The sequence below is a fragment of the Pelodiscus sinensis genome, chromosome 1, assembly GCF_049634645.1.
Source record: "Pelodiscus sinensis isolate JC-2024 chromosome 1, ASM4963464v1, whole genome shotgun sequence".
In the NCBI taxonomy this organism is placed as follows: Eukaryota; Metazoa; Chordata; order Testudines; family Trionychidae; genus Pelodiscus; species Pelodiscus sinensis.
The window spans coordinates 93,235,484-93,262,868 of NC_134711.1; the positions used below are offsets into that span (position 1 = coordinate 93,235,484).

General features: G+C 46.5%; 1 protein-coding gene across 2 annotated transcripts in view; it reads left to right on the plus strand.

Moving 5' to 3' along the window:
• Positions 1-1,442: 1,442 nt before the first annotated feature.
• CACNG2 (calcium voltage-gated channel auxiliary subunit gamma 2) overlaps positions 1,443-27,385 on the plus strand; it is a 67,365-nt gene continuing 41,422 nt past the window's right edge. The window contains exons 1-2 of one of the 2 annotated variants that reach the window (XM_006133804.4): positions 1,445-2,099; positions 2,622-2,767. In XM_006133804.4, the coding sequence (XP_006133866.1) occupies positions 2,626-2,767 (142 nt within the window). In that variant the 5' untranslated portion in view covers positions 1,445-2,099; positions 2,622-2,625. Of the gene's footprint in view, positions 2,768-27,385 lie in introns of both variants that reach the window. The other variant, XM_006133803.4, reaches the window with a different exon arrangement.

Genomic DNA, 27,385 nt, shown 5'->3' on the forward strand with positions numbered 1-27,385 from the left:
CCCATACCCCAATGGAGCCACGTGGTTGCCCCCGTCAATAAACTTTGTTTCCCTTGCTCGGATGCTCTGGACGTCGTTTGCAGACTTTCCTGGTTTAAATGTGTTTACTGGGACCAAGGAGACAATCGGATGTCGTTGTCAAAGGAGCCACGCTGTTGGGGGAGGGGGGCGAATACAAAGGAAGAGCAAACGTGTAATTGTCACACAAGAGCAAACCTGTCAGTGCATGTGTGGGCAAAAATGGTTAGTCTAGAAAATTAGGCTAACACCAAGCAGTTCGGTCATTTATTTGCAAAGCTGATACGCAAATAAATGTGTTTTATTGTAGGTCAGTCAACTCGATGACAGGAGGTGACGTTTAGAGGTTAATTTATACCTGGTGCAAACTGGTTTGTAATTCACTGTTTTAAACAAACTCTTTAGCGTTCAGCAGACTTCTGAGAGATTGTCTTACAAGCATGAGCTCAGCGGGGGAGGGGCGGGAGGAGAGAGGGTGAGTTATGAAATTGCAACGTGTCTCAAACCCTCCAACTGATTCAGCTTCCCTGCGCACACGCACCCATGGCCGAAAAACAGTGAACTTAAAGCAGTCCTCCTGGCCGCTTGTTCTCTGAACTATGAGCCTGGTCAGAGAGAAATTAAATCGGAAGCATGGGAAATTAGATGAAGTGTTTTTTTCTCTTTACTACTCTTAGACTAAAGAACAGTTACAGGTATAGAATGAGAAGGTGACTAATGTAATTAACCTGCTGTTTGTAATGATACTGCTCAGGAGGCGGGAGAGGATGATGGCATGCTTTCATGTATGTTACATTGTGCAATACTGACATGTTTTCCAATTCGGTACTAACGAGTTAGGTCTGACCCAGGAAACGTAGGTACAATGAACTACTCTGACTTCAACCAATGCACCTTTCTGTCAGATGTCGACATGAAAGGGGCATTGTGTTTTGAGATCCGGGAGTTCAATGTGCAGCAACTTTTTCCAAAAGCCCTTTTCATTGCTAATCTTTTTCAAAATGTCTGTTTGTTGGAGCAGCATTTGGTATTCCACGGAAAGCTACAAAGAGAGAGAAAGACACCCAGAGATTCAGACACGATTGGTTAGGTAAAGACAAAGAAATGAGAAGGAGGGAGGGAGTGTGGAAAGCCCACTATGTAACTCGTAGCCAGCCCGAGAATAATGGAGACCAAGCGCGTTTTAAAAAATAAATTTTAATTACCCTTCCACGTTACATTTCCCCCGTCTCCTGGGAAGAGAAACGGCTGATTGAAGTTTGGTGCTGGTCTAACTGTGATGTGAGGGTTGTCTTTGGAGCGCTGGGCACGTATAGCTGGAATGCGAAGGAGGCTGGGCTGAGAGCGAGCGAGCGAGATCCAGCTACGCCTTTCTCTCGGCTCCTAAAGCCTAGGGGAGTTACCATTTCAGGGTTCGGAAGAAGAGGGGTAAAACCAGGAAAGGACAAGTGGGAAGGCTAAACACCCCCGCCTCTTCCCTTCCTGCTCCTCTGAGCAGAGCAGGGCCACTCACATTTGTAGACACGGGGGGGGGGGAAGGATATAGGAAGTGGAAGCGCTTGCCCACCCCCCACCCCTCAGTTTCCCATCATCATCCCGGTCAAGAGGTACAGGAGCTGTTCTTCAGCACCGCGGAGAAATCGGTGCGGGGGAGCTGTCCGGTTCAGCACCACCACGTTAATGCAGTAGGTGGGAGAGGAACTAACAAGGGAGGAGAGACAGAGGCAGCAAATCCTGCAGCAAGGCACTGGTTCCCTTATTTTCAGAAGCTTTGCCAAGAGGAGGAGGGAAATCCGTCTCGATTCTCTGGGAGAAACCCCCTCCCTTGCCCACTTTACCAACAACAACCGCTGCTGCTGTGGGGGAAAGCCATGGAAGGCAAGACCTTAGCACCTGTACAGCTGAAATCAAGGGATCACAGTATACTGAGAAGTCTGGTTTGGTGGTAGGAAAAAAGAAAGGACGAAAACTAAGGAATCTGAACCCAAAAAAAGAACCAGCCACCAAAATCCAAGGAAGATAACTGAGAAGAAAAAGGATTTTCATGGCGCAGGCTGCAGAGCTAAGCAAGAAGCCTGAAGGTTGCATCTCTGCTCTTACAATCTCTAACTGTCTAGGTCCAGATAATGAGAGATTGTGTTGAGGATGCTGCTGCTGCTACTGCTGCTCCCCTGTTCACTGTGGAAGCCATCTCCAAATTAGCCATTACATATGGAAACTGGAGACCAGAATTTTAGAAAAAGGGATTAAGGCATCTAATTTTGGGGGGGTTCTCTCTTTATTATTTTTTGTTCTTTTCTTTTTTTCCTTTTTCTTTTTTCCTTTATTTTTATATGACAACCGGAACGTTTCTGATTTAAAAGGCAAGCCTCTTCCCGTGTGGTCTTTATAATTTACACTGTTTTCCGTGGGCTTTCTTACCTCCCTTTTTGATATCTCTCTATATATACCCATTATATTAGTAGTGGAATTATTATTTTATTAACACACACACCCCAAGAATCAGAAGGCGGTTGGGTATTTGTATAATGAAGAATTATGGGGCTCTTTGACAGAGGTGTTCAGATGCTTTTAACCACCGTTGGTGCTTTCGCTGCCTTCAGCCTGATGACCATAGCTGTGGGGACCGACTACTGGCTTTACTCCAGAGGGGTTTGCAAGACTAAAAGTGTCAGTGAGAACGAAACCAGCAAAAAGAACGAGGAAGTCATGACCCATTCTGGATTATGGAGAACCTGCTGCCTGGAAGGTATTTGATTCCGGACCCCCTCCCTCCCCAAATAAATCTCTCCACGTTCCACCATTTTCTCACTTCATGCTTTCCACCGTGGAACCAGGGTGGTTGGGTTAGTTGCCGAGGAAAGAAAAGGCTATTCGAGGGGGGAAACATGCTGTCTACTCTCTTCCTTTATCCTTTCCTTCTCCCCCCCTTCAAAAAAAATCTCTCCTAATTGGAGTAATCTATGCAATGTGCACACATCAAGAGATCCTGTTAAAATCAACTGTGTGATCCGCCTCTTTCCGGATCATTATTGCCTGGGAAAGCAAGCGAAATGCTACATAACTGGTGCACTGTTGGCTATAATAGCAGAGTCAAATAATTGCTCTCCTTTGCAAATTGCTTTGATGATCATAAGTCTGGGAAGTGAGAAACATGCAAAACACCTCATAGGTAAATATCAAGTTCCCTTGCTGGAGGGGGGGGACACACCTAACCCCCAATCTTGTTATGTCTAAGCAGCCTGATTTGGAAAACCCTAATGATTGCGCTCGGCTCAAGCAGAGTTCAAGAGCATTTCGTAATGTCTCTGAACAGCCACACGCTGCTGGGGTGGGTTTTGTTTTTGCGGGGATTTTTCTCCCCCGCCTGTGTGTTTGTTCTCTTGAAAAGGTTGCTGCAAAGGCTAAAAATAAATAAGTCTTTTGAACAGAAAACCAGTCTGAGCATAACGTGGGGAAACTAAACAGTAACTCGGCGCTCACAGACAGGGGCATGTCTGATGGCAACGAGAGAACCGGCACTGCAGCCAGTTCCTGGACTCAGACGTGGGGGGCGGAGGAGGAGGGAGAGGAAGAGGCAGCAATTTGCTTTGGAATCTGTGTTGTTTAGGGTTGCTCTTGGTGTCTGTGTGCATTGGGGGAGGGATGGTCTGAAAATTACCTCCTGGCAGGAGAGGGCCACTAATGCGACTGTGTGGTGGAGGGAGGGAGACACACAGCATTTCAGCGGACCGTAAAACCGTGTTTTAAAAGGCTAGACTTTAAGCAGAAGGGGTCGATTGGGGGTGGGGACCTACACAGCGAATGTGCATGTATGAACATGTCTCCACGGGTCCACCGAATTAGCCTGGATCGCTCCGATGAGGAGGAACGGGCAGTGGATTCCGCAGAATTGGTTTTCTAAAACCAGCCCTGGAGGCTTGGGGGTGGGGAGGCAATACACTGTGTATGTCCTAATGTCTCCCACCAAGCCAGGCTAACGCGGCTGTTTGGAAAGGGTTGTGGTCCGGGAAGAAGCGCGAACGCCCCCTCCCTCCCAGTTCTTGGTGCAAACGGTTGAGTGATGGCTGGACATGTTTTGAATAGCTAAGTGACTTCATTGAGCGATGCTCTGTTTGACGCATACTGCATTTGGTGCCCTTTCTCAATCCAAAGCGCTGCCTTCTCACACACTCTGCAGAGGAGCTCTATGCTGAATACTATATGCCAGCTCCCAGCCAGGAAATCAATCGCGGCAAATTAATCGGGGAGGGTTGAAACACCCCTCCCTTCCCCCACCCTAAACCCCCGCCGTAATGAAGAGCCTCCCCGGCAGCTTTCATACCCACCGGAGCAAGAGACGGCTGCTCCGTGAAGCGCTGAGCAGAGCCCTTCGCGGGGAAAGCTAAGCAAAGCGGAGCCAGGAAGGCAGCTCTAGGGGCAAGGAGCCGCTGAGGTGCCCGGGCGAAGAGGGAGATAGAGGCGAGAGACAGGGAAAGCAGGGCACGGGTGGAGGAAATGTTGTGTGTGTGTGTGTCCGCAGGCACGTATCTATGGCTACAATGGGGTGGGGAGCAGGAGGTTGTATTTGTCCCCCACTTTTGACAGGACCTCGAAAGGCACGGGGGCCACATGTCCCGAGCTGGGACCACCGGTAGATTACACGCAGTGGGCTATTTGCCGTTAAAAGATCGTAATTGTCCCCCCCTCCTGTGGTGACCAGACCTCCAGATATTAGGGACTTTGTCTTATTTGGCAGTTAAACCCTTCCCCTTGGAAAAAATAAGTATTCACATTTTTCGCACTTGTTCTCCTGTCACCTCCGCCCCTCCCCCCATCCCCAAAGGTGCCATCAGCCCCTTGCACGCCCTCACTAATATGCTCTCCGTCTCCCTCCCTCGCTCTGGGCATGGGCTGCAAGGGTTGGAAAGTGCAGCCCTGCACCTGGGGCGTGAGACACAGACAGACAGACAGATGACTTGGCCCCCTGCAGGACCCTCAGCCTCAGCCTGTGCTGGTAGGGCTGAGAGCCCTGCTCCTTAGCAAGAATCAGCCCCCCCTCCCCTGTTGTATTGCTCTGCCACCAATCCTGGCAGCACTGTGATGGGCAAAGGGGGTATTTTACAATCCCAACACTAGGAGGAATTGGCCTGTGCTGGGACAACTCAGCAGTGCCTCATGCTTCCCTAGGACTGGCCTTCCCGCAGGGATTTGTGTGGGGTTGGATTTCTTTTCCTTCCCCCTCCCTAGCTGAAGAGGTTTTGAAATCTCCTTGTCAAGCGGCTGCCTAATGGCCGCAAATGAAAAGCAACTTTGTGTTTGCTTCTCATCTCTCTGGGGGTTTTATTAGTGAGGTTGGATTCCCTCCCCTTCCTGGAGAGAGAATCAGAAATGCTTCCCTCACTCAGAATATTTGAGAGCTCGCTGTTTGGGGGAGAAGGCCTGTCCCCTCCTTCCCCACAGAGTTCACTGGGAGCATGGCACCCAGGAAGAGGAAAGGCTAAGATCTCACCTGGGACCTAGAATAGAGGATCCTGACAGTCCCTTCTGACCTCACCATTCTGTGAACTGCAGGATGAGTGGAAAGGGCAAAAATGGCCCCATGCCTGGAAACCCCCCACATCTACAGGGTGCTGGTACACTGTAGTGAGACACACTCACCAGAGGGTAGGAGTTTTTCTAGCAACTTCAGTGGGCTTGGGTCCCTCCTGTGAGATGAGGAGAGACCAGTGGTATGTGAGCAGCTACACGGCTGGAGACATGAGGAAGCAATCGGTGTTTGTGCTCTGCTTACTGACAGACAGATGCTGGCCAGGCCACAAGCAGGAGGGAGTTGCCTGGGGCTTCCAAGGATTCAGTGAAATCTGGGTGGGAGCTAGAGAGTGGTGGAGAAGTGATGTAGTAATATCTTACGGTTGTTTTTTTTCTTGTACCCCAATGGATGCGTCTCTTCTGGGTTCCTTCTGTTTCATCAATCAGTTACCACCTAGAGCTCCCTCCTCTTTCTTGCCCCTATCTACCTCTCCAGTACTTATACGGCCCAGTGACTGTTGTATCAGCCTCCATGTTCATTCTGCTTTTGGCTCTCTCCACTCATTCTGCTCCCTGCAGTGATCCACCTCCCCCATCCTCATCCTGCGGTAAGAGGGAAATTTAGTATCTCTGGCCAAGATTTCCAAAAGTGGTTAGTTATTTGGGGGAAGCGGGAGCGTGCTTTTCAGAGGCACTTTTGGAAAATTGAGTCTCTTTAAGCTGTCTGAAGTTAGGCACGAAAATATTCAAGCGCTCAAAACCACTAGTACCTTTTGGAAATCTTGTCCCTTTGTTCCACTTCTTTAAGACAGTAGTTTGGTTTCCTGCAATGGACTTTCAACCTTATACTGGAGGTCCTTCTATGCTGGAGTGATTCCACTCGCAATCTTCTTTCATGGCAGAGGGTCCTTGCCCCTTTTCTGCCAGCCCACCAATAAGCTCCTGTGTGTAAAGTGCCAGACTAGTGATGCTTTTTGATCTTCCTCCAGGTACCTCTCTCTCTTTCTCGTAGAGCTTCTCTGTCAAAGCAATTTCCCATGTCACTCAAGAATCTTTGTGCTGGTTTTCTTAACAGGTCAGAGACCAACTCTTCCAATATAAAAACCCCGCACACTTTTTAAATTGCTCACTCACCTACCAAACAGCTGAGATCTGCAAACTCCCTGCACCTATGGATCTGCCACTACTCAACACCTTTTCTGCCTTTAAGAAAGTTGCTGATCCTCCAAACCATTTTCCTCTTTGCATACACCCTTCGTATTTGTATTATTCTGAGTAATACTTCTGTTCTAACTGTAGATTTCCTTTACTAAGGACGAATTTAATCCTCCCTTTATAGAATCTTACAAACTGAAAGACAGTAGCTTATTGGGGCCTTATGAAGGCTAACAGTATGTTAAGAACTATTAGGAAAGTACTAGAAAATAAGACAAAAATATCACAGTGCCACTGTATAAAACCAGACTGTGCCCACACCTTGAAGTTCTGGGTGCCCCGTCTCAAAAAGAATATAGTGGAACAAGAAAAGTTTGACAGAAGGGCTGTAAACATGATATAGTGAGTAGAACAGCTTCCATCTCAGGGGAGATGTAAAACATTAGTGTTGTTCAGCTTAGAAAAGAAAAGTAAAGGGCTGGGAGGATATGATACAGGCCTATACAATCCTGAGAAAGTGAATTAAGAAGTGTTATTTACCCTTTCACACAGTACAAAAAACAGGGGTCACCTGATAAAATTAAAGGTAGCAGGTTTAATACAAACACGAGGAAATACTTTTCCACACAATATACAACTCACCTGTGGAACTCATTGTGCTGGGATGTTGTCATAGCTGACAGTATAACCAGGTTTACAAAAGAACTGAATAAATGCCGGGAGAATAGGTCTATCAATGGCTATTACCCAAGATGGCCAGTAATATAATCCCATGCTCAGACTGACTTTAAACCTCTGACTAGCAGAAGTGGAAGATGGGTGGATCATAATTGCCCTGTTCTGTACAATCCCCCTGAAGCTCTGATACAGATGCTGGGTAAGATGGACCATGGTCTGACCCGGTATGACAGCTCTTATGTTCTTAAATAGAAATGAGCTGTATTTTGTATTTCTCTATTGTTATTGGCTCTGTCATGTCTTTATTATTAGAAAAGGGACAGCTCTTGGAGGCTTTTTTACACTGGGGAGGAAGGAGAAAATAGTCCAAGGAGAGAAGGCATGAGTGATGTGCGCAGGGTTAGACATCCCTGTAGATCTCACTAGTGTGAAGACAGGTAATTGAATAGATGTTGGTGCAGAAAATAATTCCTGCCTAGAGACCCTTCCCGAGGAAAATTAATGAGCTGATCTGTTTCTCTTTCCAGCTTGATATATCTGAATAGTGCATAGGAGTTTAGTGCCATTTCAGCGTTTGTGAAAAGGAAAGGTTGACAGCAACATAAAGCAGAGTGCAGACAGGCATTGGGTGAGCTTTCTCCGTCTAGTTCTGGCAGCAGACTTCATCCTTAATCTGCATAGGCCCCCGTTATTTCAGGTCTGGACCTCCTCGTAGCATTGTCATTGTACTTTAATCTGCTCCTCAGACTCTGGTCCTGGTTCTGATACCACTCCCCTCCCCCTCATACACACACCCCACTCTGCCAATGCAGCTTAGTTCAGCCTGTTATTCTAGCCCTTAGCTCACACAGCGTTGACAGTGCCCCTCAGTCCTGACTAGTAGTACCCCTTGCTGTTCTACTCCTGGACCTCCTCTGAGCATATGCTGTAAACAGCAACAACTTAAGTCAGGCTTCTTGTACCTTCAAGGTTCAGGATCACAGGAGGCCTAGAACAGTGCTGAGTGAGTCAGAGCAGCGGGCGATGGCCCAGCGCATAGCTGATTGCTGCTGGCTTTCCACCTGCTAAGGGGAGGGATGATCTGGACTAGCCAGCTGCTTCTTCACTGTGAAGAAGATCAAGGCCTTAGAAGTGGGGGAAGCAGGATCACATTTCATTAGGGTTAAGGGACAACAGGCAAGAAGTTTGATTTTGGAGCCCTGAAGCTTTGATGGTTTTGGTTCCCCTCTAGGCTTAATTCAGAGCTGGCTGTAGATCATGGCAAGTTGTGCAGAGCTTTTATGAGGTGGGTGAATATCCAACAGGCTGAGACCAGAAAACTCATTGCATTTGTATAGGGGCTGGAACTAGGAGTGCTGCTGCACCCCCTGGCTTGAGGCAGCTTTCATCATATCCATTTACCGTTTAGTTCCAGGGCTCTCGGCACCCCCACTACACTAATTGTTCCGGTGGCCCTGTTCATTTGTGAGTTCTCACTAGCTAGTGCTCATCTACAATGGTGAAGGGCTAGGAACGGACTTCTAAATAGCTCTAAAAGAGTAAATATGAATCCTCTTATGGAGAGAGAGTGAGCGAGCATGGAGTTAATATTGTCCTGAAATGCACCAGGAATTGCCTTGTTGAAGGGAGTGGGTGGGAAATGGAGTGGGAGGGACACAAAGATATAGTGTGGCAGCAGTAACGCATAAAGAAATTACATGGGGGATAAGATAAATGTTCTCTTTTCCAGAGATACTGAGAGCTATTCCTGTTTGATGTTTCCATTTTAACCCATGCCTTTCTCTGTGCTCCCCTTCATCCATTCCATCTTAGTATTATCTAATCCACAGTTCTTCACGGGAGGGGGAACAGCAGGCAGGAGGGTTGATGAGGTTTTGCAGGAGTACCACCCTATTTAAAAGCAAAATCCCAAAGCAATGGTAAGCCTGGGATCTTTTCAGACTCGTCTATCACTGCCCCTGTGTGAAGAACAGATTGCCAGCTGAACATTCCCTATTGTCTCTGGGGGGAAGCTACCATCCTCCATTCTGTGTTGTTTCTGCCCTCTAGACTGAGCAAGGCGACAGGGACTGTGCTCCTGCACATCACACAAGGTCCTGCCCACTCCGAAGGGGTCACACAAGAAAATATGCTTTGCGAGATAATTCAGCTGCAGCCCACCCGTTTCTTTTCCCCCAGATGTTCAGCGATTAGGGTGCATTTCAGGGGAAATGCAGAACTGATGTGAAATAAAATTCACCTCAAAGTCAAGGGTTTTTCCTTGCGTGTGTGACCTTACTTCTGCATCTCTATTCCCAGCTGTTTCCTTCCCCTCCATCTTTGATTCATTCTAGCCATCTCCATTTTATTTTGTTCTCATTTCTCTCCGTTGTTTTCCCCTTTTTATTTTCTTTTTCATCTGTATCTCCTTTCTGTTCTTTCATTCAAAAACAGCTCTCCCTTCCCTTCGATGCTTCTCTCATGTTCACTCCCTGTTCTCTGTTGTTCATCCCCCCCATGTCCCTATCTTATTACATGATCCCGTCCTCTTGCTTTCCTGGCTTCGAGCTCCCTTTGCTCCTGCATTCTCCTTTTTCTGTCCTCTCTCCTCTATTTCATTATCTATTCCTGGTCCTTCCCCATCTCAGTCGCTTCTTTATCTTCCCTCACTGAAGGAGCCTGACCCTTTGAAATCTGCTCTTCCTTTTCCACTTCTGAGTTTTTCCCACTCCCCTTTTTTAAATGCCTCTTTCCCCCCCTCCCCTGCCCTTCCCTCTTCCTTTCATCATCATCAGCTGCTCCTCTCCTTTCTTCCTCCAACAAGGAATTTGACAGCTGTTGCTGTTGTGAAGGAGAAGCCAAATTCAACACTTGCCTGCCCTCCTTTCCCCATTGCCTCCTCTTCTTTCTTCAGAGGGAAGGCTGCCACTTCTGAGAGTGGGAGACCTGGTTCCCCTCTTCTTCCATGCCCTCATGGTAGTTGCCCACCATTGAGCCAATTTTTCTACTTATGCTTCCTCCTGCCCTTTGTGATTCATTGGCAGTTTGGCAGAGGATCAGGCTCAGCTGCAGGCTGCCAGACAGTGGGCTATAAGTGGTTCACAGCAGCCCTCAGATATGAATTAGGTCCTACCAAAAATAAGGGGTGCCCTGGCCACAGCCCTAGGTGAGTGTTGTGCTGTGAATAATCTCCAACCTTCAGGGAGAAGTGCCATGGCAAGCATTAATTCCCAAAAATCTACTTCTACTGGGGAGGTTTTCTTTGCAAGAGAGGAAAGGAAAGCTGAGTTTAGCACTGACATTTAAAGGGTTTGGGGACCGGGGAAAAGTCTGCAGACTGCTGCTTGAGTCCCAAATGAATAGCTAGATGGAAGGACAACATGATGACAGATGAAGTTCTATGTGACAAAGTGATACATGTTTTGGGGGCAGAGGGAAAAAACTAAACCACTCGTACACCCTGACCGGGTTCCACATTTACAGCATCAGCTCAGGAAAGGGACTGGGAAATCAAGGTAGGCAGCTCAGTGAAAACCTCGGCTCAATGCACAGTTGCAGGCGAAAAAGCAAACAAGATGTTAATGATGCATAAAGTATAGGATGGAGAATAGTATGGAAATGATAATGATTTTTTATAAATCAGCGGTGCAGCCTTCTCTGGCACACTGTGCAGTGCTGGTCACCTCATCTCACAAAGGTTATTGCAGAACTAGAAGGGATGGAGAGAATAGCGACAAAAATGATTAGGGGCATGAAAAAATCTCCCATGTGAAGACTGAGATTGAGATTGCTCGCCTTAGAAATGAGATGAAGGAGAGGGGATGTGGTTAAAATACATGAAATAATGATATGTCTAGAGAAGATCAGTTGGGAGCATCTTTTCTCCATGTTTTGTGATATAACAAGGGGCCATGCGACGAAACTGAAAAGCAGCAAAAGGAAATACTTTTTCATTCAACATGTAATTAGACTGCGGAACTCACTGCCACAGACAGATGTTGAGGCCAAGAACCTAGTAACATTCAATGAATGGAGGGACATTTTTGTGGATGGCAGGAATAGTTGGAGTTGTTAGAATTCATGTTGATAAACATTTTACAAGGATCTAAATCTTCTTGCTTCTCTAGTCTTAAGACAACCTCTCACTGTTAGAAATGAAATGAGATCTTTAGGGGGAGAATACGCCACATGTTCCTGACGTGGTGTTCTTACACTCTCCTCTGAAGCATTGGTGATAATCACTGTCAGAGACAGGATACTAGACTAGGTGGACCCCAGGTCTGTTCCAGTCTGGAAAACCCTGTATTTTCAAATGCAAGCCCTGCTCAGTTGCACCCGTAGGCTTTTAAGTAGCCTGTGTTTCTACTGGTGTAAATGATTGCCCTAATTTCACAAACTGACAGTGAGACTAGGTCGTTTTTATCATTCTTCCCTGGGAAGGGTCGTGGGGGAGAGGGAAATTGGGAGTATATGGAATTAATGAGTCTTTTCTTTCGCTCTGTTGAATAAAATGAGTAGTCAGCAGCGAAGATGCTAGATATGTGCAAAGAATTATTACTGTCAGACTCCTGGCTGCAAGGGAAAGCAAAAGGCTTTGGTCCTCTTTGATGCCATCATAACTGAATTAGAAATGAAGTTGTCTCCTTTCTCTTGCCTCTGTGGGAACGATTACAGAACTGGCATTCAATGCCATGCAATAGCGTACTGCTTTCATACGCAACTGCAAAGGTCCTGATTTTCCTCTCATGCACCTAAATGGAACTTTGGAATAACTCTGCGGAAGTTAGTGGAGATGTTTTGCTTTTTACACCAGATGCAAGTGACAGGAGAATCAAGCCCATACAGTGCGATTAGTGAGTGAAACAGGGATCTCCACCACTGTCGTTCTGTGCCTTTCCCTTTCCAGTCCACCAGGGCAAAATTCAGTGCTGACATAAGTGTCTGCCATACCAATGAATTCAACTGAGCTACACATTCCTTTACACCAGTAGTAAATTGCACTCCCAGAACCACTTTTTGGGAGCGACTTCTATTTTCATGCGCATCACCCCGTCTATAGAATTCTGAAGAAGACTAGAACAAACTGGCTTTTCCCAGGCACAGATTCCTTTACTCCATCAGCAGCTTGATTTTGAAAATATGCAAAATGGCAGCTGGGACAGTCTGGCTTTTAGTCTCAGATCACGAACACGCCACCATTCTCTCTGTCTCCTTCCTTCCTCCTGAGTCTTCTGTCTTCCATTCTCCCCTCTTTGCTGATATACCCCCCCCCCCCCGCCCCGATCTCCTGTTATGCTCTTTTGCTTAAGGCAGAAGTGGGCAATAATTTTTGAAGGGAGCCACTTCACCAATTTCGGAAGTGGTCGCAGGCTGCCCTGGAAGGGGCGGGGCCTCAGGTGGAAGGGGCGGGGCCTCAGGTGGAAGGGGCGGGGCCAGGATACTTCACATGTTCCCCGCCTACAGACCCTGATTAGCCTGGGGTGAGGAGCGCGTGAAGTCTTTGAGCCTGCCCCCACCTTGCCAGGGCAGTGCAGCACCTAGGGAGAACTGCCAACTGTTTTGAACAGCTGGTGGTCCCTCTGGTGCCATGTGTCCCTGGTGCGGGGTAGGAGACTTTGAAAGCTTCCCCGTCCCCAGGTCTCAACTGGCCTGGGGGCATGGGAGTGGCAGAGCAGCTATGGGCTGGATCAAAGTGCTTGGTGGGCTGGATTCAGCCCATGGAGGCTGTCTTGTGCAGCCCCGGCTTAAGGGCACAATGTCCCTGCCTTTACTATCCCAGGCAAACACAGATCTCACACGTTGGATTTTCAGGACACAGCATAGGAGAGGCAGGAGGCAGAATCCATGTCAGTAGAATATACTGTCTGAAGCTCATACCTGGCCCCCACCAAATCTGTAAGCAAATACCTGCAGAACTCTTGTGGACTTTATTGTGAGCCTCATGCCCCAGAGACTGCATACTGACACCAGCCAGCTTTTCAAAACACAAAATGAGGGTGATCTATAATATCCCAAAAGGGGTCAGATTTGGGCCCACAGTGACACCCCCCTCCTGTCCAAAGCTAGGAATTTTTTTAGCTGTCTGTTTTTTTCTAGAAGCAGCCAAACTGCCAATAAATCAAACAGTCAAAACATTGAATAAAGCAAACACTTTGTCAAATTAAAAGCAACACTAGCCAGACACTTCCCCTGGATGTTTTTTACCCTTTCGTTTTTCTCTTCCCATTACTCATTTTTTCTTCTCTATGCACATGTCTGTTTTTCAATGTCTGTATTTTCTTTCTATTTCTTTCCTACTTTGACATTCTTCTTAAACTTGTTCTTTCTCTGAGTCCTTCTCTCTGTCAAAGATCTTGTTTACACTATGGCTACGTCTACACTTCAGGCTTTTTGTGCAAGAACTGTTTTGCGCAAGAGTTCTTGTGCAAAAGGTCTTGCACAAGAGCGCATCCACACTGCCATGTGCTTTTGTGCAAGAGATGTACTTTTGCGCAAGAGTGTCCATGGCAGTGTGGATGCTCTATTGCACAAGAAAGCTCTGATGTCCTTTTTAGCCATAGGGATTTCTTGTGCAAGAAACCCCTGTTCCTGTCTACATTGGCCTTTTTGCACAAGAACACTTGTGCAAGAGGGTTTATTCCTTGTGAGGAGAGGAATAACTCTTGCACAAAAAGCTCTCTGTGCCGACACTTTACTGTAAATTTACTTGTGCAAGAATGCACATGCAGTGTAGACACTCTGCAAGTTTTTGCGCAAGAACAGCTGTTCTTGCGCAAAAAGCCTGCAATATAGACGTAGCCTATCAGTTTAGCCAACATTGGGATTGCTTACCATTTAGCTGAGTGGAGAGAAGCACACATTCTGGGCAGCATCATTTCAGCTAACCATGGTTAAATCAGGGTTAAAACCCAGCTAGCTGAGTCACTGTTGATCATAGGTTGCCTACCCTCACAGCTAAATTGTGGCTAGACCCAGTGCAGCTAAACCAATCGCTGAGAAGCAGTTCTGAAACAGGGCTATTTCTGACTGAAGACAGACTTAAGACTTTTTTCTGAATCAATTTTTCTCTACTCCCACCATCTCAATCACCAGTCCACATCGAATTTCAATTACCTGTTTGTTCTCTCTGCGCCACTCTCTCTCTCCCTCTCCTTTGCTCTCTCTCAAACACACACACACACACACACACACACACACACACACACACACACACACACACACACACACCTTTGGTCTTCTTGACACAACATTTCTAACCTTTTGGTACACACACACACACACACACTTTGGTCCTCTTGACACAACATTTCTAACCTTTTGATCCTATTGTGAGGGACTGAGCTAGGACCTGGGTCACCCTCCAAATGCAGCTGATGAGAACAAGTGGGTGACAACATGAATTTGAGGGTGTCTTCTTCCAAATGAGTTGACTGTCCTGCTATTAAGGTGGAGGGGCTTGAAGGCTGAATGTTGCACTCATTTACTAGTGCTACCCCCCAAGCACAGCACCCAGAATGGGTGATTCTACAAAGCCAGTCAGAAATAGTTACTGCTGCTTCGTTTAGATACTTAGCATTACCTTTTCCCTTAGTCTAAGGGGAAATAGTTTGGGCATAAGTATCAGCATGGCTCTGTGAAGGTCAATTTCTGAGTGGGAGAGTGAATGAACCATAATAAATGTTCAGCAGGGTTCTGTAGATTCCAGAGCTGCATGGAAAGATGGCAGAGAAAACAGAGGCAGAGGTCTTCTGTGGGCTGCTGCTTCTGTCCCTTAAGGTGTCGCCAACACAGCACAATCAAAGGTGTTGGAATGGGGATTCTGGAGGTCTGGGCACCTAAGCAAAAGAGCAAGAGAAAAAGGGGAAAGAAGGGGAGACAGAATTGGAAGAAGCTGGGGAGAGGAGAGTGGTTTAGCGAGAGGATGTATTGTAATGGGAACTGGCTAAAACAGCCGGGCAAAGCCCCATTAGGTGACATCTCCCTTAAGAGGCAGATGCACTGGTGGAACTGGAAAGTTCTCTTGCCTTTGGGAAGGGTCTTTGGTGCCTGTAGGGGAAGTGGAGCAAGGACTGTACCCAAGGTTAGGTACACAGGAGGCAGCTGACTGAGGGAAAAACTCCCCTCCCCCGAAAAAGCCAACCTGTTCTGGAAACACCTTAAAAAAAGGGGAAATTCAGGCGAGACCAAGGGGCCCTGGTCATGGGGCCTCCCAGCCTTGTCTCTTCCTGTCTTTGATGCACCCCAGACTATTCCAATCTTCAGTGCACCCCAGTCAGCTGCAGAAGACCCTAGTGCTTCTGGGGAGATAGCACAGCTTGGCTTTGAACCCCCTGCACCAGGGCTGTGCCTGTCCAGTGGCCCTTCTGCATCTGCACAATTAGCACAAGGGAGTCAGTCGTAGGACAATTGCAAAGTTGGTCCCTAACTGTCAGAGACGGAGAGATGTACCTCTCCCCCCAAGAACCTACTAGAGCCAGCCGCCCACATGTCTGCCAGACCTGAAAGGGTTTTACAGGTCCCCCAAGTCCTCCTCATGCTCACAAGCCACATCCATGAGAGTTCAGAGTAAAGACTGATTAAACTGAGGAAAGGCAAAGACACCAACTGTGTGTGTGAGACAGCAAGGGCTAGGGGTCATGTAATATACTGATGTGGGATTTGGAGGTTAGAGAATCCAAAAGAACGGCCATTTGTTCTGTCTGCCTGAGGTATTGTGGCCTCCACCACTGTAGTATTTGTCCACCTCATAGTCTTTCATGGATTTCTCCTCACAACACCCCTGTGACATAGGGCAGTGTTATTAGCCCCATTTTATAGATTGAGAACTGAGGCACAGGAACTTGTGCATGGTCACCCAGGAAGTCTGTGGTGGAGTAGGGACTTAAACTCAGGGCTTCTAAGTCATAGCCTCATGCACTGACCATTGTACCCTCTCTGGTCTATGGTATGAACTTCCAGTTTGTTCCTTTAGCAACAGGAACATGTGATCATGGAAGGACAGCTCTGGTTTTTCAGGAGTTAATCTCAGGGGGTGGGATGAGATCATAGGACAGGTGTGTTTCTTTGAGCAGTGTGATTATAAGTAGGTGCGCATGACAAGGGAGAAAGTTAGGAGAGACTCCAAAATTCAGAGAATACTGTGTGCATGGAGGAGCAAATCCAGAGATGGAGAGATTTTCCCACACACACACACACTGAGTAGAGCAGAGTTTTCTAGAGCTAGCTTGACTGAAACAGCAGGAGGGAAACCTTGGCAGGGTGATGGCCCCTTTGGGAGGCAGATGACATGATGGGACTGGAAGAAATCAAGATCAGAGAGAAACAGAGGAAAGGGGGGCTATGCCACAGGTCCAGCTCACTGTGGGAGGGAGGAGAGGCACCTCTTTTAGACTCACAAAACATGACAAAGGAAGCAGGATCTACCCTTTTCCTGGAGTCTGCTGTGGGCAAGGGGTTTTTTTTGGAGAGCATATGCTGGGCGGGAGGAGGGAGTGTCATTGATTTCTATGTGCCTGATACAAGAACAGGAAGGAAGAGAGAGTGGGGGGAGAGAAAAAGTAAAGTCAAAGAAGTTGAAGGTAAAATCTGAAGTCCTAGCTTATCCCTAGAAGATGTTTATCAGACATATCCTCAGCCTCAGAACCTGGGCTGTGTCTAGACTGGCAAGTTTTTCCACAAAAGCAGCTGCTTTTGCAGAAAAACTTGCCAGCTGACTGCACTGGCCGCTTGAATTTCCGCAAGAACATTGACTTCCTACTGTCTGAAATCAGTGCTTCTTGCGGAAATACTATGCTGCTCCCGTGCGGGAAAAAGTCCTTTTGCGCAAAACTTTTGCGCAAAAGGGCCGGTGTAGACAGCAGAGATTTGTTTTGCGCAAAAAAGCCCCATCGCGAAAATGGCGATCGGGACTTTTTTGCAGAAAAGCACGTCTAGATTGCCACGGACGCTTTTCTGCAAAAAGTGCTTTTGCGGAAAAGCGTCCGTGCCAATCTAGACGTTCTTTTCCGCAAATGTTTTTAACGGAAAACTTTTCCGTTGAAAGCATTTGCGGAAAATCATGCCAGTCTAGACGTAGCCCTGGAGTATAAAGGGGCAAACTCCTTATTTCTCATCCCTTTTGTATAGGAGAAATTGCTAAGTGGGGAGGCAGAGTATGAAGAGAGAGGAAAGAGAGGAGACAGGCGTGGTGCAGAAAGGGAAACAGGGAACGGGGATATTTGCAGTATTCATAGATTCCAAGGCCAAAAGGGAACCCTTTGATCATTCTGGCTTCCTACGTAACACAGGCCAAAAATCTGCCCCCAAATAATTCCTTCTGCATATGTGTCCATGTACGCAAACTTCATGCAAACATAGCCACCTCTTGCCTGGGCTCTCTCCTGACTCATTCTGGCCTCACGGCTGACCCTGAAGTATGAGTCTGTACTTTTTAATGCTGGGAGACTGGGATGTAACTTCAGTGACAGCTGCTTAGGACTTTGATCATGCAGTGTCAGTTAAACAAGGGAAGCAACGTTTGATGCTCCCCATCATGAGTTGCTGCCTAAGGACCAGAGGGCTCCTTAGTATGATTATAGTACCATTCTTATTGCTACTTTTATTTCCATGGCAGTAGTGCCATTATGCCCCCGTCGTGGTCAGAAGCCCTTTGTATTAGGTGTTGTATGAACTTGCAGGGAGACATGGACCTGGTCCAGAGAGGTTACAATCTAAGCTGACAAGCACAGTACCAAGGGCATCACAGCAGGATACAACCAATGTGTCTATAGCTCTTATGGACACTATAGACGTAGTTATATATACTGTTTTCTGCATAAATAAAAAGAGTATTTCAACTACAACTGACTACCCTACTCCTCCTGTGGGACTGTAGAGAATGGAACAGAGGGTCTTTTCCTACTTTCAGTCCGAGAAAATCATAATAGGTCACTACTTACTCTGATCCCTTTCCCAAGACTGATTGTGTTTCAAGTTGTTCCCATTTGCCAGCTGTTTGGTGCCCTGTGTGAAATGAATTGGCTGATCTCATTTTAGTCCCTAATGGACCAGTCTCTTAGTGAGGAGCCTAAAAGGGAGCTGAGCTCTTTTGAAAATCTGCCCCCACTCGTGAATGCTGAGCACTGGGGAAAGTGGGCCCCCTGAGATGTTAAATCTCTGTTGCAATTGGATCTCTCATTTGCAGTCTCAGCTGAGCGAGGCCAAGGGCTGAACAAGCCATAGAGATCAGGCTCCCACACCACCACCAGACAGTGGCCCTCCAGGTCAGAGCTGAGGTTCATTGGGAGGCAGTGCTGCTGCCTGGATGGGTGCTGCTCTGGGGATAAATAGGGAAGTTCAGTGTCGGGTTGTCAGTGCACCCAGGTAAACTCATTGGCTGTGTCTAGACTGGCCAGTTTTTCCGGAAAATCAGCCGCTTTTCTGGAAAAACTTGCCAGCTGTCTACACTGGCCACTTGAATTTCCGCAAAAGCACTGACTTCCTACTGTAAGAAATCAGTGCTTCTTGCGGAAATACTATTCTGCTCCTGTTCGGGCAAAAGTCCCTTTTGCGCAAAAGGGCCAGTGTAGACAGGTGAGATTTGTTTTGCACAAAAAAGCCCCAATCAAGAAAATGCCGATCGGGGCTTTTTTGCGGAAAAGCGCATCTAGATTGGCACGGACACTTTTCCACAAAAAGTGCTTTTGCGGAAAAGCATCCGTGCCAATCTAGATGCTCTTTTCCGAAAATGCTTTTAACAGAAAACTTTTCCGTTAAAAGCATTTCCAGAAAATCATGCCAGTCTAGACGTAGCCATTCAGTTTATGGAAACTTTGCTGTGCAGGATTTACTGGTAAAGATGTGCTTCTCCATGAAAATAAACACAAATCTGGTCTGGGCCTATTCTGCTCTTTTGTGGCTCTCTATGACCCCACACTGACAGCACTGATTCCTTGAGGAAAGGCTGGAATTAGACTCAAGAGCCAGCTGGTCCCACTGCACTGATAAATCCACGGGCAGGGGCTCAAAGAGGAAATCTCCGTGGCAAACCCCTCACAGAACTTTTTCCACATTGTTCCAGCAGGGAGAGTGCCACACACCCATAGAGACTAGGCCGTGCATTCCAGTCCCAAGCCCCACTCTCCCCCTGGGTTCAGTGTGGGGAAGTGGGCGTCCCCAGCAGCCACTTTCCCCAAATAATGTACTCATTAGAAACATTAAAAAGAGGCTGCAATGGAGCATCAGGTCAGCCATTTGGAATGAACGGTGCTGATTGTGTTTTATGAACTAAATGTAAAGCAGCAATGTCTTGGTTTGTAATCACTGAGATAATGAGAAACTCTTGATAGGCGATTAATGCTGTGATCTTTGCTTTCAAGGCTGTGACTTTTTCTGTTTGCCAGCACTCCCCGGAACGACCCTTGATCTTCCACTTGTTAACAGGATGGGACCTCCTGTTCTTTTCAGGACCTACTTTAAGAATATTGTGATACCTCCTTCTCCCAGAGTACGGATTTCCAGTTCCTGGATCAGTCATCAACTTTGAATGAGTTAGGGTATGTCAACTACAAAGTTAATTCGAACTAACGGATGTTAGTTCGAATTAACTTTGATAGGCGCTACACAAGCGCTCCGCTAGTTCGAACTTAATTCGAACTAGCGGAGCGCTTAGTTCGAACTAGGTAAACCTCATTCTACGAGGACTAAGCCTAGTTCGAATTTACTAGTTCGAATTAAGGGGTGTGTAGCCCCTTAATTCGAACTAGTGGGAGGCTAGCCCTCCCCAGCTTTCCCTGGTGGCCACTCTGGCCAACACCAGGGAAACTCATATGCCCCCCTCCTGGCCCCGGAGCCCTTAAAGGGGCACGGGCTGGCTACGGTGCCCATGCCAGGTGCAAGCCTGCCAGCACCCAGCCAGCAGACCCTGCACCTGGCACGGCTCGAGCCAGCCACCCGATGCCCCCCAGCCCACCCCCTCTTCCCAGGACCAGGCTGGCGGCTCCCGGGAGCTTGCCCGGGACCGCAAGAGGCAGACACCCGCCTGGTCTAGTGCGGACATCGTGGACCTTGTCCACGACCTCCGCACTAGGCACAGGAAAGTGGCTGTCTAGGGCAGGATACCTGCCAGCCTGGCCACCCAGGAGCAGGTTTGCATGAAAATCAAGGTGGTCCACTGAGAGCCCCGACCCTGAGCCCTGAGCTTACAATGGCCGTACTGGGTCAGACTAAAGGTCCATCTAGCCCAGTAGCCTGTCTGCCGACAGCGGCCAACCCTAGGGACCCTGGAGGGGATGGACCAAAGACAGTGACCAAGCCATTTGTCTCGTGCCATCCATCTCCAGCCTGTCACAAACTTTGGGCAGGGACACCACTCCTACCCCCTGGCTAATACCACACCATGGACCCAACCTCCATCACTTTATCTCACTTTAAAGTTTTCTCTTTAAACTCTGTTCTAGTTCTAGCCTTCACAGCCTCCTGCAGCAAGGAGTTCCACAGGTTGACTCTTTGCTTTGTGAAGAACAACTTTCTGTTACTAGTTTGAAGCCTGCTACCCATTCCTTTCCTTTGGTGTCCTCTAGTCCTTCTATTATGGGAACTAATGATGAACTTTTCTTTATGCACCCTCTCCACCCCACTCATGCTTTTATAGACCTCTATCCTATCCCCCCTCAGTCTCCTCTTTTCTAAACTGAAAAGTTCCAGTCTCTTTAGCCTCTCTTCATATGGGACCTGTTCCAAACCTCTGATCATTGTAGTTGCCCTCCCCTCTCCCACCCTCTCTCTTCGCCTCTCCCACCTCCTTTTCCCAGTCTCCCCGAGTTTTGTTCAATAAAGAGAGATTCTATTTTTGAACACAATTGGCCTTTATTTTGTACATCAGGAAGGGGGGCTAGGGAAGGGTAAGTGGAAGGAGGTGAGGGAGGAATGGGGTACGAGCCCCCAATGGGGAGGACTGGGGTGGCTCTGTGGGCTCCTCGGGATGGAAGCTCTCCTGCAGCCCCCAATTGCCCCCTCTCCCCAGATGGCAGCCTGCGGCAAGTGCAGCCGGTCTGATGGCCGAGTGCTGTGATGTGCCCAGTGTGGGCACTCCGGGCAATCCAAGCCAGGACTGCTTTGCAAGTGGGGCACCCCTGAGAACTGTCTGTCCGGGTGGGGGTCGGGTCCCTTTAAGCACAGCCCTCGGCTAGCCTGAGACAGGAGCTCCACTCTCTAAATCCTCATCTGATGCCCTGCTGGCACTGCTTCCGGCCATCCTTAACCCTGGCTAAGGGTCCACTTAATGTGGACATGCTAGTTTGAATTAGCAAAACGCTAATTCGAACTAGTTTTTTAGTCTGGATGCGTTAGTTTGAATTAGCTTAGTTCGAATTAACTAACTAAATTAGTTCGAATTAGCGCTGTAGTGTAGACATACCCCTAGTGGCTAAGGCCATGCCAAATAAAGTCTTAAGAGCTGGGTAGCATCTATAGAGGAAGAGGATGAGATAAAAAAGAGCATTGGCTCAGATGGGAAGGTGGGGATATGAGAATGAAGCAGAAATTAGTTCAGGTGTGTGGCAAGGACAGGATAATGGGTAAACTAGGACCAGAGCACCTAAGAGCAAGAATGATAGGGGATTAGAACTAGGTTGAAGAAAGGAGAGAAAATGGACAGGTCCATGGGGATAAAGGGAAATATGCATGAGGAAGGATGAGCAAGGAACTGGGTATTTGGTCATGGGGCGTGAAAAGGAATGTAGAGACATTTGGAAAGGTTGTGTCGAGAGTGGCTGGAGGAGGAATAATTAAATCAGATGTATGGGTTGAAATTGGGCTATTGAGATACGTTTGTTCATAACAGATCCCATTAGTTTGCTGATTCTCTTCACCACATGGACTCTGGTCTAGCAGAGTAGCACTTGATCCAGGACCCAAGAAGGTGAGCAGACATGGCTTTACATTCCCCTGATTCTGAACTTGACCTATGGACTACACTGCACCATAACTCAAAATAAGACATGCAACTGGAGCTACACAAATTGTGTATCTTATTTTGATGCTATTTTGAAATAGCTTATTTCGTCATTTGGCGTTATCTGCACAGCACCAAATTTCGAAATAAAAGCGCTATTTCAAAGCGTACCTTACTTCTTGCAGAATGAGGTTTACAGGGACGTCAGAATAGCGAGTCCAAAGTCCTGTGAAGATGCAGGATAGCTATTTTGGGATACTCCGGAACCTCGAAATAGCATTTCAGTGTAGACATGGCCCAACGAGCCATTCTGGTCAGCAGGGGATCATTCTTTTCCCTTTTCCTGGGCCACCTCCTCTGCACGGGGGGGGGGGGGGGGAGAGGGGGGCAGAAGGGGGATGAGAGGCATGGTACAGGAGCTACTACAATGGTTTGTACCATTTAGGGATTAGCCCATACTGAAGGAATCCTCAGGTGGCCAGTTAAACTAGTTTTATGGATTCTTTGTGCCACTAAGTAGCCCAGAGCAGCTGGAGTGAACCCGAGGATCTGGCCCTAAATTGGTTTACATTAATATCTATGGGATTCCAATGGGGAGTCTAATGGGGAGGTTGCCAAATAGTTTCATGACAATATTTTGAGTGAGGTGTGCATGGCCTATGTTCCATAGAACATTAAAAAGAAGGTGTCTATCACCTCACACTGTGCTGCTACACTCTTTGTCTCATCACTCAGCTCTCTTAAAAGTGTCTCCTGCCAGTCCAGTTACTAGATGATAGAAAAGGTATATTCTGATTTTTTTAAATGAAGGAATTAGGAGAAAAGCTATTTTCTAATAAAGTTTCAGCCAATCAAAGAGAAACCAGTCTACCAAGAATGATGTGTTCATACACCGGGGTGATGAGTGCAGCGGAAAAATTCAAATGGATTGATAGAAAATACTATAATAAAATAGAGATTATCCAATTATACTTTGGTGGATTATCTGCTCTCTAATTGTCTGAATCACTTAATGGGTGTCTTCTAGAAGCCAATCACAGTATTGCAGGTCAATAAAGTTATAGTGAGCAACACTGCTGCATCATTCAGCATCCATCGGTGAGAATGGTTAACTCTATATCATAGGCAATAATCGTTGTCACAGGATCGTTCTAATAGGCCACGCTTGGTTATACTGATAATTTTGTACTGATTCTATCAGGTACTGTTGTATCATGTCATGGTTTATGCTAGGTCATTTGGTCATGTTAGGTTACCTAGATTGTCTATTCATTTTCTCCTGAGATACTACTTTTTCAGGGCTGAACAGAAAATGTCAGGAATTTTGTTGGACTATCTCAAGGGAGAAATGATAATGGCATGCTGTATAGCATCTCTCGCAAGCTGGTTGCTGCATCCTATCGCATAGGAGGTAGCTTTTCAGGGATGTATGGTTCTGTGTCTATGGTGTACCCTTAAAAATGTGCATTTGCCTCATGTAATCATTTAAACAGCTGCTCCAGTTTTTGTGATAGTTCTCCATTGTGCATATAGCAAATCCTATCAATGCTATCAATAATGGTAAATACAGGAAACAACGTGGTTCTTTGGGCATCTACTGTGGGTGCATCACACGTAGGAAGACAATATCTGTGTGATAAATTAAGTAGCAGTGTGCTGACTGAACTGCAATGTGGCAAATGACATTATCATGCACCTTTGGCTGTTTCATCTGGCCTCTGCTTGCTGGCTCACTACATCTCTCATTCTAAAACTTTAAACCACTGGGGAACTTCAAATAGCCACCACATCACCCAGCCAACGAAATATTTTCTCCTTCCTCTTCAAAGAGTAAATTTGTCCCCTCTCCCCTTCAAAACAATTAAATTTATCCAAAGCCCATTATGAGTAAGATACAATCCTGAGCTAGTGACCTTTTTTTAAAAAAAAAAAATTATGGAGATTGCCTATCTCCTAGAATTGGAAGGGACCTTGAAAGGTCATTGAGTCCAGTCCCCTGCCTTCTCAGCAGGACCAAGTACTACCCTGATGAATTTTTGCCCCAAATCCCTAAATGGCCTCTGCAAGGATTGAACTTACAACCCTGGGTTTAAGCAGGCCAATGCTCAAACCACTGAGATATCCCTCCCCCCTATTCTTCTTCAGTTCCCTCCTAAGACTACTCCATGTTGCTGGTTTAACTAGCTACCTGGAGATTGCCCTGGTGTAGGGGCATGTCCACACTAGGAAATTATTTCAAAATAACTTATTTTGAAATAATAACTCCTGAAATAACTATTTTGAAATAGCGTGTTCATGCTACAGGGAAGCCTCAAAATTATTGCGAGGCAGGCTCCCTTAATGTAGACATGGTACCTCGACTTACATCCCCAGAAAGCACTGGGGAGTAATTACCTTGAATGTCTCTGGGGAGTGGTTATTTCAAAATAGCAGCAGTGGAATGTCCATAGTACCACTATTTCGAAATAACTATTTCAAAATAAGCCTTATTCCTCGTGGAAAGTAGGAGTAAATATTTTGAAATAACCAGCTCCTGATTTCGAAATAACAGGCTTGGTAGTGTGGGCGTTCCACTTGTTATTTAGAAATAAGGAGAATTATTTTAAAATAACTCCCCAGTGTAGACCAGGACCTAGGGGAGTTCCTGGATGGCACAGAGCTACATAATCACACCCACCTGGCTTCCACTTGATTAGGAGACAATGGGCAAGAGAAGAATGTTGTCAGAGTTCATTGGTTCTACAGCAGTCGCCAGATGCTGCATCAGCTTGTTTGGGCCATGAGTAACCTGGCATAATTTAGAGCAGCCCTGTGGTTCCTCTAAGGGTGCGTCTACAAAGCAGGGCTTAACTTAAAATAAGCTATGCACACTGAGCTACGTCAATTGCGTAGCTTATTCCAGAATAGCTTATTTCAAAATTGGGAGCGTCTACACAGCACTTATTTTGAAATAGAGCACTCTTCCTCCGACTTCCCTTATTCCTCCTACAATGAGGGTTACTGGAGTCGGAGTAAGAAGTCCTCCAGCTTGACAGTATTTTGACAATATTTTAAAATAACTGCCTGCTGTGTAGACACAGACTAAGTTATTGTGAAATAACACTAGTTAGTTCAAAATAATGTTGCTGTGTAGACTTACCCTAAGTTGCACCACAGACTAAACCAGCCCAGTTTCCTAGTGTTCAGAAAAACACAATAACAGCGTAAAGCTACCTTTAAGACACCACACCGTCAGTCCTGTTCTGATTACAGCTCAGCCAGACCTGACAGTAAGGGCCAGGTGCTTGATAGAACTGGGAGACTAGAGGTCCCCGTCTTCCGCATAGGACCCAGCACCCACTTAAGATGATGGACTTTAAAATTGTGACATGTTTATGTATATAAAAGCTAGGCTACATCACTTTTAGAGGTTTTTATGGTTTCCTCTGAGGCCTGCACAGTTGGATTCATAGGAACCAAGATGCCTAGTTTTACCACTGGTGGGATACAAAAAGAGTTTCAATAACATTTTAAAAATTCTGATAATGCGGGAGTAGGCATCTATAGAATACATGTGGCATCTACAGAATAGAGAATGGCAAAGGAGTAATATAAAGCTGTCACTAAGCAGGATGATCCATCTAATACACCTGGTTAGGAAAAGGAAAAACAAAGATAGAAATACAATTTTCTGAAATAAATGGCTCATTTGTCATAAACAAAATCAATTTACAATATTTTAGTTAATTAGCTGTGTGACTACTGCGACTGTCTTCACCTTATGTCCATAAAGCCATCTTTTTACATGGCCCTCCTTACCATGGTATCAGTATGCACCTCCCCATTTTTCGTTATTTACCCTCACATCACTTCTCTGACCAGCACTCCAGCCTTCCTTACATGCTATGCCACATTATATCACCTGGTTCTGCAGTTTATCACGTGACTGCAGTATATTGCCTGACAATCAACACAATATAGGAACAGTATATAGATGCTTTATAAATCATCTGCGTATTAGATCTAATTTGGGTTTTACAGTACTTCTTGCAAGTGCCTAGATCCTTTGAACATGGAAGGATTCTGTAGGCGCTGCACCACAAAGCACTGGCCTTCTCTAGGAAACAGCCAGAAAGAAGTTATTCCCTCTGCAATTCAAATCAAGCCCACATTTTCTTCAGCAGAGCTATTTTAAGTCATTCATTATCTTTTTCGCTCTCCAAAGGAAAGACTGTTTGATACTCAGAGGTTGCTATAACCAAAGGGGGAAGAGAGGACACTGGGGTATTGTTTTTGCTGCAAATTCAGACATATTTGGGGCTATAAAAAAAGATTTTATGTCTTGCAATAAAAACACCAAACACTTCACATTAGAAGAAGCCACACACAAAAAAAGAGAGAGAGAGAGAGAGAGAAAATCTCTTGAAGTCTTGGGCAGTATGGTTTTCTAGCACTATCAGAAAAGTTAGGCCTGCAATTGACCAAATTGGGCAAATCCTTAACTGGCATAAATGAGTGTAACGCTAGGGGACTCAGCTGGAGCTACTCCTGTTTACACCAGATGAGGAGCTGATCCAGTTGCTCTCGTTTGGCCTCTGTGAGGTGAGCAGGATTTGGCTTGCAAGTATCTCCAGGGTGGATGAGGATCAGTGCCAGGCTGCCAACCAGGGTACGCTTGTAGGATTTGGCTTAACTTTGATTTGAGTATGCAGAGTCTGGTAAGAACCGTTACCAGAGTTATTTCTTTGCATGAAATGTTACAACCAATTTTCCACCTCGCTCTTCCCACACAAATAGTGAATTTCACAGAGAAGCTGCCACTTGTGATCTTCTGCTGCACTGGCAAGACACAAAAGTGCATCCAGATTATCCTGCCACAGAAGTCTGGCTTTAGGTGCATTGTGCAGCTTAGGTGAATTCAGGACTTGGCATCCCTGATCTCTGTTCATTTTCTTCCACACACTGAGCCAACAACCCACCTGATCCCTTGTCTATGTAATTTCTCTCTGCTTGTACACATCTTCTCTGTCTACTCATTCATGCACCATGGGTGCCCTTAGTTCCCAAGCATCCCCCAGACCTTATCCATTGTCAGCTGTAGAGCCAAAAGGCACCTACCGAATATAATTGAGC